Raw genomic sequence first — 14,535 nt, 5'->3', positions numbered from 1 at the left:
GCGCGACAAAAATGGAATATATCTCTAATCGTAACAAATTGCAGACATTGCGCATCTTCCAAGCTGTTTCCCAACCACCCTTGAGGGTTTGACTGGCTGGTTGGTTATATTTCGCGGATTAATGCCCTCGCGCGCGGGTTTTTATACATTTATACTCCCCACTTGGGAGCAATAACTCATTTCCGATATATACGCAGACAACATTTTTCTTTATTACATTTTTTCTATGTGCTCTTATTGCGAGAAACGCGAGGGGTGTTACACAGAGTTCGCAAACAATTCATCCGCTTCTGACTATTGTGTGAGCGTACAACGGTTTATACTTTATAAATTATCTTGGTGTCTCATTTACAAATGACTACAACGCCTACTACAACTACAACTTGTTGGAACTGCATAATAAACAGTTTTTTGTTTGTTGATTAATATTTTATGTAGACATATTATTTATTAGTTTATAATCGCAAAACTTTACCAACGGATTTAACAGGTGCTAGGTTAGTAACAGCTGCTAATACAGGTTGGGCAACATCAGGTACAGCCGTTGTTGGTTCGGTTGGACTAGCGTCACCTGGAGCAGGAGTTTCAACAGGATCTGTACCTGCACCTAAACCTCCAGTTAAAACATTTACAATATTCAAAGGATTTGTTTCTGCACCACCAGCATCATCACCACCAGTAGTATTACCAGTATTATCAGTATTACCAGCATTATCACCTAATAATCCTCCAGCAACATCTCCCAAAGGAGTATTAGTCAACAAAGGAGCTGTTACAGGTGAGGCCGAATCAAGTACAGGCGCAAGTGCGTCTGTAACCGGTGCAACAGCATCCAAAACAGGCGCTAAGGTATCACCAAGATCACTTACAACCGGAGCGACAGCATCAGTCACAGGGGCAAGTGATTGGACAACTGGAGCGACTGTATCCGTTACAGTATCAGTTACAGGAGTGAGTGAATCCACAACTGGGGCAAGTGTATCCGCGACTGTATTGACTACAGGAGAAACTGCATCCAGAACTGGTTGAAGACTCTCAACAACAGGTGCAACAACATCAGTAACAGTATTAACCACAGGATCCAATACATCTGTTACTGTATCTACTACGGGAGCAAGTGCGTCTACTACAGGAGCCACTGCTGATGTGACAGTGTCCAAAACAGGTTCCACTGTGTTGACTACTGTATTTACTACAGGGTCTACGACGGATGTTACTGCGTCAACTACTGGGGCAACTGTGTCTACCACATTATCCAAAACAGGTGTTACTGTATCTGTTACAGTGCACAGAACGGGACTTAGCACGTTGTTGACTGTATCTAAAACTGGAGCAACCGTGTCACCAACTGTGTCCAATACTGGAGCCACTACGTCTGTTACGGTGTTAACAACAGGAGATAGAACGTCATTGACAGTATCCAAAACAGGCGCAACTGTGTCTGTTACAGTGTCGAGAACTGGGTCTAGAGTACAGGCTACCGTATCCAAAACAGGGGCTACTGTATCAACTACTGTGCTTAAGACTGGACTTACAACATTATCAACCGTATTCAGGACAGGATTTACCACGTCTCCTACAGTATCCAAAACAGGCGCGACTGTGTCTGTTACAGTGTCGAGAACTGGGTCTAGAGTACAGATTACCGTATCCAAAACAGGGTCCACTGTATCTAATACTGTGTCTACAACATTATCAACCGTATTCAGAACAGGATCTAGCACGTCTCCTACAGTATCCAAAACTGTTCCTAAAGTATCATCAACGGTGTCTAGGACTGAATCAACTGTGCAATCAACAGTATCCACAACAGAAGTAACTGTGTGTCCCAAGCCAAGTTTGTCGAGTAATTGATTAACCAGGTCTAATATATGGGCGAGAAGATCATGTTGATCATGATGGTGGTGGTGGTGATCATCATTGTTTTCGCCACAACCACAAGGTTTTGGTTTAGGGTGATGAGAATGAGATTCCGAATTTGAATCGCTGTCTGACGAATCAGAATGATCATGATGATGGCCATTATTGGTACAACCACATGGTTTCGGTTTAGGGTGATGGTGATGATCGGATTCTGAACTACTACTACTGCTATCAGAAGAATCAGAGTGAGAACCACAACCACAAGGTTTCTTCTTCTTATGTTCATGTTCTTCTGAACTAGACTCTGAACTGTGAGAATGAGAGTGTGAATCAGGGTCATGACTATGTTCAGACGAATCGGAAGAATGATGATGATCTTCGGAAGAGTGTTCTGATGGTTTGCAACCACATGGTTTGGGTTTAGGTGTATTATGATGACTTTTAGATTCGGAACTACTTCTCTGGCAACTACTGGAGCTAGAACTACTAGAACTAGATGAATGGGAACTATGGTCATGGGAATCGCCATGATGGCCACCATTATTAGTACAACCACAGGGTTTAGTTGTGGTGTGATGTTCATGTTCACAACTACTACTACTGCTAGAAGACCCAGAATGTTCTTCACCTCCACAATGTTTCTTCTTTTCATGATCATGACTCTCTTCTGTACAGGATTCATGATCGTGATCATGTTCATGATCAGACGAGAATGAAATCTCATGATGATCATGGGACTCCGAATGCGATTCATGTGAGTGTTTTATTTCAGGTTGATGATTTTTACAAGGACATTCTGGTATATGTGCACTCGCCACTAATGGATATAAAATACGAATAATAAATTAAAATAATGTTTGATCAAATAAAAAATAAGCTCACCATAACCAATAACCAACGCGATAACAAACAAGTTTAATTGCAACTGCATGTTGATGATGTTTTTACAATGTGCAATATATCTCACCACATGATGGTGCACTATATATACTCAACGACCTCCCTGGGGTGAGTTTATGCATTGACGCATCGCCGTTTTATGATCCTATTGTGCATTCAAACTTTAGCATTCATTGCGGCAACTTCATTTATTTTTTCCTGCATCGATTCCACTCCGCTGAATTGTTACGCGTTTGTGTACACTCGCTGACTGACGTTTGTGGTGTTAATATTTACTGCTAACATTGATCTCCGTTGTTATCATATTTGCAATGCGCGTTGCATAATTACTTTGTAGTAATACATGGAAAATATTTATTTTAATGCAATTTATGCTAAAAGAGCATTTTTGTGTATATTTGGCATGCAGATCCACATAATTCTTTTGGAATGCCCTCTAAAAGTCATCAAACAGCTTTTACAAGTTTTCTTGAGGTGATTTCGGTTTATAAAGTGCAGAATTCCAAGAAGAAAAAAATACAGCTGGAAAATATATTTGGCACCGCAGCAAAATCAATATTTTCACTATTCGCTTGTGTTTGGTGCATCAAAAAGTATTTTTTGGTTTCCAGCTACAAAAATTAACTTTTTGGCTGTATTTTATTCACATTTTAATGAAACATAATCCTAAATATCAAAGCGGAGTTGGAGGCTAATGAGGGCTTAATTGGAGTTACACGAAGCGATGACCGCAAGCTGTAGGTGATTAAATCAATGATTTAATCAATGACAATTAAATCAGAAGCGTGCGTCCGCTTGTACATCGATTATTGAGTTTGTCCCTTGACCAAATCCGCATACAAATACAAAATGGCCACCAGTTAACTCAATAATTACCAAAATTTCACTTAAATAAAGAAATTATCGTGGATACTAATATCAAATTGTTTGAAATGCGTGCGGTTAAACGCTATATTGAAGAAAACTATCATCGGAGACGACATAAAGACAAAGCAGAGCTGAAATTGTTCCCGTGTCGAACATAATGGCAATTTCCTTAAACAAAACTTTTCCGTCCGCCCTCGCGTCATTCGCTCTAAGTTTACGTTCGTTTCCGCCCGAGACTAACAAGACAAACTTGCCAACCGACTTCCGGGTGTTTTCGGTTTTCTATTTTCGGAATGGTGCAGATTCTCACCATTAAATTAGGTGCAACCACACAAACAAACAAAAGAAAGAGTGAAATCAATTGTTTTCGTTCTAAATTAAAATTTTAGAAAATCTAATTTACTTTCTAAGATTTTCCGTTGATTATTTTGGTGTCTTGTGCCTGGCACGATAGTCGCCATACGCCTAGTGCGTAAAATTCACTATACTAAACCGGAAGTTTAATTAAATCATGCGTGCGGTGGTAAAAAGTTTTGTTTTTGGCTTTTCGGGCGAAAAACTCATGAATAACACAATAAAACCAGACTAAAAATAGCGTTCCCGACGTGTCAATGTCGGAGATATTTATTAGTCGTTAGGTCTGCTTCCGGTGCAATATTGTTACGAGCGCGCTGCACGAAATTATAATTGTTAATGAGCGCAAAGGACGCACATAGGATGGTAAAAGCATTTTGAATATTCATGAGGCCTAAAATCTACTATAAACTTGTACGTTCGCTTGTAACACACAAGATTCAACTCAAACGAAACCTAACCTAGTATTACTAACGCCACCTATCCACAAAACATTTAACTATAATTTTATATCACAAATTTTTTAATTAAATTGTTTAACATGATATTAAATGTATTTAGATGTGATCAGTTGGTGAAACATTTAAATAGGACGTCTGCGCGTGTTTCCTCAGTGAAAACTCAGTGAAAAACCGATGGTAAACCACGAAAAACGTGAAAATATGCTCGGTAGACTAAGATAAGCGTAGCTTTACCAGCAAACTAGCGGCGAGAAAAATTTCCCAACGCGAAATAAATGTTTGCACGACGTGCAAATCTGTTTATTTCCCTCGTTGCCTCCCAGCTGCGCCGAGGAATATCTATTTTACGTGCGCGTCCAGGAATACAGGAATAAAAAAACACGCGATTCTCACGTGCAATATAGAGATCTCTGTCTTAAGTTTATCGTGAAGAACAGCTAATATAAATGCAAAACGTGCCCTATCGAACGTAAAACACAGTCGGAGAAAATGTTGCAATATAACCTCAATTGAAAGCTGCCAATTTTGCTGGAATGGCGACTTGTTTAAAATGATTATAAATAGATGCCACTTGGAGTAATGAATAAGTTGTCTATTGTCTTCAGTGTCATCAATCGTAGAGGCGCGCCGGATCCATGTTTCGTGTCTCATCCCTTGGATCATGTTGAATAAAATATGAAATGATGATGCCAAGGGGAGCGCTTTCCAATGCGCTCGAGTCGAGAGCAGAATTTACATTTACTTTCATCATTGGCGTCGACCAAAAATAATTATAAATTGAAACTCAGCCCCGAAACGATTTTTATGTTGAAATTAATTTTAATGTAAATTAAGTTGCCTATATTTATGCTATTGTGTTGTATTTTCTTTGATGTTGTCATATTTAATTTGCACACGTTGAGAAATAATTAAGCCCCTTGAACACCTGTCAGTTCCGAGCATTTCAAGGATAACCGCGCGCGTGTCCTCGCATCCTAATCATAGCTAGCCGCGACGTGTGCATTTTTTATAAAATAATAACAGCCAACGAGAATGTGCGCCCACTTTTCAGCCGATTACCGAGACGAGACTTTGATGTAAAAGTGTATTTAATATTCATGAAATTACTAAGCCGATGAAAATTATTCCCAAGGATCTAAAATTTTAATGAGCATCAAATTTACTTACTGCTAAATAATATCAGGCAATATTCTAAACAAACAAGTTGAAAAAGTAATAAAAATATTGGATTTTATTAACAAATAGAAACTGAAATGCTAAACAAGCACATAGCGTGTGGGAAAAATTCATTTTTAAGCGTAATAAATAATTTATGGCCGCCGGAACAGTACAAATTCGTTGTTGCACAAAAGTTTTCTTTCCCAGCCATAATCATAGATGTGAATTACACAAGTCTAAACGCGGGGTGCGCAATTTTCTCCGCTCATGGAAAATTCATTTACATTCGGCATAATGCAATACCATAATGTTTTGATGTTGTGCGATTTAAGTGGCCACCGCTTCAATAATTTCTATCATACAGGATGTTGTAAAATAGTTTCAATACAATTTTTATTCGAAAACTGATTTTTATAAGATGTATTAAATGTGGCTTTGTATATTTATGGATTTCTCTGTATGAATAAATGGATTGCGAGTAATTTCGCCCGCGATAGAGCTGTAAAATCAGGCGGTAAAGCTTCATGTTGCTCAGGGAGTGCGCGGCGGGTGATGCGCTCGGTTGTTTACGATGGCGAAATAAATTTGCATTTAAACTGTAATGTTTTCAGCTGTAAGCCAGACTATAAAACGGAGATAAAGTGAATAAGGTGGATATACTTTTTGCTGGGAAGGTAGACTAATAGCTTTTTTAGTCACATTAGCAATAGGGCTGAAACTTCGACTACGTAAAATAGAATTTAAGTGGAACGGATTTTTCGGATGAATTTTGGCTGCATTGTTCAATCACGAGTTCAAATAATAGTGTTGAGTCATAAGTAAACTAATTACCTTTCGATTGATGTAAAAATAATTAAAATCGGAGAACTGGAACTAATGTTATAACTAAAAATAACGCAATTTTTTGTATTCAAACTCAATTTTTTGTAGGAACAATAAATATAACGCAAATAAATAAAAATCCAATCCATCAATCACACAATTCAGTATTTCATCATTAAGAGGCGCATTCTTGAACGACACGGACAAAGCCTCACGGACTTAATTTATAATCCGAACAAAGCGAATAATGCGCGCGCGTGCGACGCGGTCATGAAAGGCATGGAAAGAACGACCACCCATCTACAACCCCAAAAATTCGTTAATTTAACAATAATGCCTACAATATTCCTACACATATTATTGTTAATTCTAATTTTAGTTATATTTTTATCTAAAAAAAATCGCTATTGTAGCTTTTGTCACAGTTATTACAACAAGTTTGGCATTTGGAAATATTTTAGCAACACCTCACCTTAAAAACAAACACCCCTTGTTGTAATTAGCGTGCAGAGCTTGATTTCTGATGTGCACGCAAATGCGCCGCAATAGCATGAAATCAGCGTGAACGTATCAAACATCAAGCAAGTAAACTCGACTTCTTAGAGGCCATCAAATACTTGCGCAAAATTCCACAACCCCGCGTTAATTTTACGCTCGTTTCCGTGCGCGAAGCTAACGACCATAAATAAATTTTGATTAATGAGCTGAGTAGAGTAGGCACGTCGATATAGTGTTAATTATACGCGCGGATGAAATAAAAATAAAATCTAGTTTTACGTCATCAACGTGACTAACCTTAATTATTTCTATAAAAAACCAACTAAAATAAAATAAAAAATAAAGTACTCAAGGTGTGTCGAGTGATCTAATGGAAACAAATGGCGATCGTATCTCAGCAACTTCATTAAGAAGAGTGCTTCATAGCTAATTAATAGTATTCCACTGCAACCTAACCTATTTTTTGGATTTAACCTCAAATGTGTTTGAATATTTGTTTTGTAAAATTAGTAAACTATAAGTTTGTTTGAAATAATTTTGGAAATCGGTGTAATAGACATTCAGATGCGTGTAGATGATGTAAATAATGAATTAAAGTATTGTTTTCAATCGATTTACGTTCGTTCACATGCCGTTTTCGACGGCGCGGCGCGGCGCTACTCATAATCCGCGCTTCCGAGCTTTCTGGGCGGAGGTGGGAAGGGAAGAAGAGAATCGATCCCCGGCGCGTTTCCCGTTTTCCCGCATGTTCGCGTTTCCTTGCGCTTGGTTTGCTCTTGATCGACTCCGGCTTTTGAATCAAATCCTCGTCGTAAGAGTAACAACGCACTGCACATATACATAACTCTCCCAAAACAACTGATTTCTCAATAAAAATATTAACTACTTAAATTAAGTAACATTAACTATAATTTAACTGTAAATAGGATGAGGATTCTAATTGATATTGCGCAAATAAGTGGAGTGTTTGATTTTGAATTGTTTGCGTTAGGGGCTGTAGAAACCTCTCATGAATTATACACGCAGATATTCCTAAGTGTAGGCAAAGTGTATAGCCAATCGAACTCCGAACCGAACAGCAGAAGTATCCATTCGGGCATAAGTAACAGTTGTAATTTCACATCATAACAGCGCTGTTACAATTCCCGATATAATGTTATAACCAATGTTAGGCGTTACCATAACTGATACTGAATATTTAATAGGCAAGTCATAAAAATATAATTCAAACACTCAAAATTAGGTATTAAATTAATAACTTGTGCCCTTTCTTGCACCAATTACATACATGCCAAAATTTCAAAACTAAAATGATCTAAATTGGTCCTACAGCTATAGAGTTATAGTGAGACTAACACACAATTTATGCTAGGATTAGAACTGGAAAGTTAAGTATTAATTCTAATAACAACCACAGTAATGTACTAATAAATTAATAAGTTTCTGAGAAGTGTGATAAAGGATAAGAACTTTATGCAAAATAATAAATGTTACACAAGATTTACGATCGCGAACGTGATGAGGAAATTCTTTATTAGGGGCAAACGAAGTAGAGGAACAGGAAATATTCCAAACACGTCCGCAAAAATGACAGTATACTATAATAAGATACAAGATGACATAGTGAAAACGTGACTTATTGTATGTTTATCAAGTTAAACCAAGAAAACTATCAAAACATTTTAAGATACGTCCAGAAATTTAGATGAAAAATTCTTTTGGCGTCATAAAGACATTTTGCACAAAATATCAATAGAAATATCTATTTTCTAGTTTATTTTAATCCCGTGTTGATAAATTCTTCCTAAAACACGGATTTGATTTCAAATCAAATATGAATCAGTGATTTTAAGCCTCATGGTTTATTTACACACAAAACTACGTTTCGATTCAATTTCATCAGCGTGAAATTATTTTGGTCCGCTGCCAAATAAAAAAAGGAGGAATTTATTTTCAAGTGTCATAAAAGAGAACAAGTTTATAAAGTATCATATCAACTTATAAACTTATACGCCAACCTAACTTGAATAACAATATATTTTTTCTTTAAATTTCTTTAAAGTTAAAAGTGTTTGAGAAATGTATTAAAAATAATGTTACGATGTATAATTAAACATTTTCATGTGAACATTTTGATGTAAACACATGAATGGAATTGTGTATTGTTCAAGTTTTACTGCCGCAATCATAAAATACGCGCGTTTCCAACACTTTACAATGAAGTATCGTGATATATTACTGACAGTATTTTGTAAATAGGTGCCGATTATAAAGACAGAAAACGGTAGTTGAAACAAATTAAATCATTGTGTCTGGAAGTTAAGTTTATTGTAAATTTTAGTGGACGAGAAGACGTTCGAATGAGAGATGAAGATAAAGTTCTGAATGTGTGCCAAATGCGTATTGCTAAATTTTTCTGGGAAACAGAAAAACAAAATTGAATAAAAAAAAATCAACGATAAATATATATGGCGCGTATTCTTAACAATAGTTACAAATTATTTTTCTGCACTTATTTTTTGTTGCGTTAATTTCCCAAGCAATCTTTTTCCGTTTTCCGTTTGCCATTGATGTTTATCAAGCGCGCTAGTTTTTCGTGTAATTTCCTTTCGGCTAATAGTCCACTACCAACAGCAAAAAAACAATAAAAACTACTCCAATACAACTCTAACATCCTGTATAATTTGTTTTGCAAGCAAGCGTGAAAAAAATAAACGAGTTTGTTGTGTAAAGAGCGAAAGTGCACACTAAAACTTAATTGCGTGTACACACCACACCGGCATCGGTAGCATAGAACTGCTGCTACTACTACTATCGTCCCCTGGACGTCACCATCACCACCACCCCCAAGGCAGACTGATAGCCTCATTGGTGTCGTGAGGCGAGGCAAGTCGCGCGCGCGCTCGCAGGAAATTAATTACCCAAATGGTTTTCGCACGTTGTCAGACGTCCGTCCGCCTTCTTGCCACCCTGCGCGGCGCAAGACGTTAGAAAAAAGCGCCTCGGTAACGCAATTTCTTCGCATGGACGCGCAATGAATTCCTTCATTTCAACAATTTAATTACTTTTATCGATTTTAACTAGCGCAAAAAAAAATCTAAAAATATGCACTGACGAATGATGTAATTAGCAGGTGTGGAAATTACGTTTCAACAAATGCCTTTTGCAATGTGTGACCACAATTGCCATAATCATCCGACATCAGTTCCCCAAGGACTTGAACTGCGAATGGGAATAATTATTACGCAATGAAATTATTTTAACATTAGATTCGCATTAGTTTTCAAGCTTTAGAAATAATTTTTACTTTTTTTGTTTTAATAAATTTTGATTTGGTAATTTGTCGCGACACATCGAAAATTCAATATTGACATTTAACTGATGACACCCCATTACGCGGCGATCACTTTCTCCTCATCGAGCCGTCTATTTATACATCGACGTTTGATATTTTTGACTGACTTGACTGATACGTAACGCACACGCACGTAGATGACATTTATTAATAAGAAAATAACTAAATCTACTCTAAAAATTTAAATAAGCGCGTGTGTGGGTGCGTGGCTGATCTCTGCCGTGTTGATCCTGAAAGGACGACGAGAAGATGCGATCGTTGCGAGGGACGACGTCGGATGAGGCGAAAAGGGAAGGCTCAATCGATTCACGGCGCGGCAACGGCTCCCGTGACGTCATCGCGCTCGCGCGCCGGCAGCGGCGGCGGTGGCAACACACGCATATTCACACACAACCAGAAAAAAAAAAACAACACGCAAAAATCGCTGTACAACCAAAAATTCAACTCTGTTATCTGTTATACTCTGATGTCAATTTTCTGCCTCAACAGACATTAAACTAAATAAAAAAATTATTGATTTGTTTTTTAAATTGAACCATGAACATGACATGATATACTAACATTGTTTGTGTGAAACTATAAACGCAGTTATAATGTTTATTATTCATGCTGTGTGTCACGTATAATTATGGTGAAAACATTAATATTGCAGCGAAAATGTTATTTAAATCGATTTTATGTCCATTTATGCGACAAGTAGGAATAATAAAGATTTCGGATTGAAATATCATCAAAATATATGATTGCTATAAGTTGAAATGATGTAATCATCATAATACCGGCGGATTCATCTGGTGTAAGACATCTAAAACTAGTAAAACTTTTCGGTGGAACAAGTTAGTGTGCGGCTCAATTCGAATCGCAATCGCGATCGCAGGATGCGCCCCTTTCTTCGCAAACTTCTGCAGCGCGATAGTAAGTTAGCAATGTCGTGCCGGCGTGCTTTAATCGCACGCCACCACCATCCCTTTCTATTGAACGCCGCGAGAATAGACTTAATTAACTCGCTAGGAATTTGATTTGTCTCCGTGCTCAACGCTCGACGGCAATTTCAATAGCTATCCAATGATTATTTATCGCCTATTATAAATTATCTTCAAGTATTACTACTGAATATTTTAGATTAATAAAGCATAACTTGTTGTTTTTTGTGTATCGTCGTATTAGTTCCTCGATGCGAGCGGAATTCAATTTTGATCGATCGCCGTTTTCTTTGAGTGACTGACTTGACTGGCTGCAGAGACACAATGGAAAGCTTTCGGTCGCCGTTTGCGAAATTTTAACAGGCGCGCTTTCGCTGATTTTTCATCGCAGCGCAAATAAAACAGACAGGAAACGGCGACATGGGAACCGAGCACGACAAACATGAATGCTGCAGGGAAGGAAAAAAACATGAAAGAATCGACTGAAGACGGGTGACGCTGTCGACGTCACTCAGAGAATACATATCGTGCAACACACACACAAAAAAGGTGTTTATGATTGAAAATTCGGCGTCAGAAGCAAAAAATTGGAAAACATTTAGCAAAGTGTTCATTTTTCCTCAAAAATCGTGATAAAAACTTACTATAAAAAATTTACTATAAAATTGATTAGTATATTAAAAATCAAGTGGGAAAAGTCCGTGATTAAAGTACTTTAGTCATGGCCGTGTTTAAAGGACCACTTTTTGTGTCTCAAAACCAAAAACAAAAAGAAATTGATTTTTAAATCTTTTTTACTAGAAGAAAATCTCCATTCATCCAGGTCACAGGAAAATATACCTACAAGTACAAAGGTGAGAGTGGTGTAGATTTCAACTCCAACTCCCGGTGCCCGGAAAAGTAGTATAAAATGTTGATGGCCGCACCAGAAAGCGGAAAGCAGTGTTTTACCTCGGACGCTTCTTCGCTCCTCGGCTCGAAACATTACTTTGCAACTGGAATACGGAATGCAGCCGAGGAAATACGACGCTGTATTGTTATTTGTATATCTTCATTTTCCTCCTTACATTTCCCGCAACGAATCCTTTGAGAATTCCCGCCGCGAGCATTTTTGATGCGTTGTTTTGCGAGCAAATATTTAATGCTACATCTTCATAATTATTTCAAGAATGTCGCGAAGCGGTCGGTGGATAAATTTCGAACGGAATTCTTTTGCGGCGCGCGCGCGTGCAAATTAATTTAATTTATTAAGTTATTTTTAAGCTCGGCGGACTTGTAGTCGACTCGCATTAAGCTTCATAAAACACTGTTATCTGATCACTGTTGGTTACACTCGCTGGGCTGATAAAATTTTGACAAATTTTTATGGCGCTCCAGCACGAACCAAATGGTCTAATGCTAATTTACTGTGCTAAATTTTAACCCACTGTTCTAGTTTAATGATAAATGAATGCTATTCTACAGCTACAAAGTGTTTTGCTGTCTGTAAAGACAAAAATTACAACGTTTTGAAATATTTCTTGTAATTTTTGTGAAAGTGATCCTCCACGTAGGTGTATTCTAGTACTCTTAAAGTATCTTCAAGTATCATTGAGTATAACTCGACGTCCAGGTGATTTACGCGAGTAAAACCCTAGAAAGGACCAAAAAGTAGAGATTTATGACAGTATGTGCATTAGCACCTCCATTAAATGCCCATTGTGCGCCCCTACTTGTTATATTTATACTTTATGTCTCAAATAACATTCATTACTCTACTATTACAACTTCTAACACCAAAAATAATCAAATAAAATATTTTTGCAAATTTTATGTTTAAATTTAATATTTTTATAGGGAACGTATAATATTTGATAGTTTAGTTGGGTAGTAAGCACCTTAGGAAAATTCACCCCCCGCCAACCGTAAAAGCTCAGGAATCGCGCTCGGAATGCGCGGTGCGTCGCGTAAATAGAAAAAGCCGCGCCAAGCAATTTATCATGTTTTCCTTCACGAGTGTACGCTACGCCACGCCGCGTTTTTCTTCATCTCAGGGAGCGTCGTGAGTCTAGAGTGCCGTTTCAAATTCATAATTCCTCTTTTTTTTTTCTCCCGCTTCCCACCACTCTCTCTGCCAGGCTTCATCCGGTATGTGGTTGCATGGTAACACCATTTCAGTGCCACGAAAACGTACGGCACCGGCCAGGAGGCAACCGTTACGGAACATTCATGTTCACTACATAAATTTACACAGCAGACACCGAATGTAACGCCAGCGCAGGTCGTGGTCGAAGTTGTCGTAAGCAGTATAAGTAAATTTTTCATTTACGTCTTGCGCTGTGACTAAATGTTCAAAATTTTCAATAAAATCACATTTTTCAACTTTACCTTTGAAACGTCAGTTTTTTCAACGGTTTTTAGACACAAAAAATGACTTTAGTCATGGACTTTAGTCACGGGGTGGAACTTGCGCCTCTCATGGCTAAATATTTAGCCATTTGATACTTATTATACTATTAAATGCATAGACACAGCCATAACTAAAAGATGAAGTTATTTTTAAACTTCACCACTTAGATTTTTATGCTTGGAATGTGCGCCGAATAAATCTCATTCTTTATACAAGCGTGCGAAGAACAACATGTTCTAAATATTTACGTTAGTCGCGATCGAAAAAAGAAAAGATTGATGAATTCACTTCTACTTTTACTCACCGCCATGCAGTCGCGATGATGATTAATGAATCGCGTTTTCAATTTGTTTACGCGTCGCAAAAATAATAAAGATGCTTCAAATTAATTCGCCATTCAATCTGTAAAATACGATACTTTCGCGTGCAAGAATAGAAAAAACCTATAAAAATATCTAAATTTTGCAATAATAAAATGTGTCTAAAATTAAGTTTGAAAATGTCAAACTTGTGAGCGCTTGCGAGCGCGAATATTTCGTACGTAGATACGTGATGCTGATGCGATGCGCGTATAAATGAGTGAGGAAAGAAGGATATTCTCGAGTGGCACTTGAAGTAACGAAGTTGCAGAGTCGCGCGGCGGAGAGACACGAAATTTGCATGGTAATGAATTTCTGTATGGTGCGCCAAGACGCAGATATTCGGAAGTATTCACGGCTGGAAGAAAAACACTCGACGGATGCTGCTGGTGGTGCTTGAGAGTCGTATGTACGTAAGCAAATAAAGAGGAAATGCCAAACACAAACATACTGATGTTTAAACATTTATCGAATGATAAAAACAGCGCATGCGCAAATTTTATTCTATTTTAGTCTACTGCGCATGCGTAGATTGCTAAAATTAGCATTATGTGTTTTTCTATAATAAAAAGGATTTTATCGTGGT

The 14,535-nt window shown here is 37.6% G+C and overlaps 2 protein-coding genes across 2 annotated transcripts in view; both read right to left on the bottom strand.

Moving 5' to 3' along the window:
- LOC135790331 (Kv channel-interacting protein 1) overlaps positions 1–14,535 on the bottom strand; it is a 28,694-nt gene that overhangs the window by 9,685 nt on the left and 4,474 nt on the right. The gene's annotated exons all lie outside the window — the stretch shown is intronic.
- On the bottom strand, positions 288–2,794 carry LOC135790692 (uncharacterized). Its single transcript, XM_065300964.1, has 2 exons — positions 2,746–2,794; positions 288–2,680 (listed from the first exon to the last, which is right to left on the bottom strand). The coding sequence occupies exons 1-2, from the start codon at positions 2,792–2,794 to the stop codon at positions 456–458; spliced, it is 2,274 nt and encodes a 757-aa protein (XP_065157036.1). The 3' UTR covers positions 288–455.

Source organism: Atheta coriaria, unplaced genomic scaffold (assembly GCF_025399875.1).
Source record: "Atheta coriaria isolate IRGN ID8LTWV9N9 unplaced genomic scaffold, Caltech_Dcor_3.1 hic_scaffold_4_pilon, whole genome shotgun sequence".
Lineage (NCBI taxonomy): Eukaryota > Metazoa > Arthropoda > Insecta > Coleoptera > Staphylinidae > Dalotia > Dalotia coriaria.
Note: the sequence above shows the minus strand (reverse complement) of the source record. Positions and strands in the feature narration are given on the sequence as shown.

Excerpts from the sequence above, each read along its gene's own strand:
- LOC135790692 (XM_065300964.1), bottom strand. The coding sequence starts at position 2,794 with ATGCAGTTGCAATTAAACTTGTTTGTTATCGCGTTGGTTATTGGTTAT. Across the intron at positions 2,681-2,745 it reads CGCGTTGGTTATTGGTTATG|TGGCGAGTGCACATATACCA; the intron begins GTGAGCTTATTT and ends TATATCCATTAG.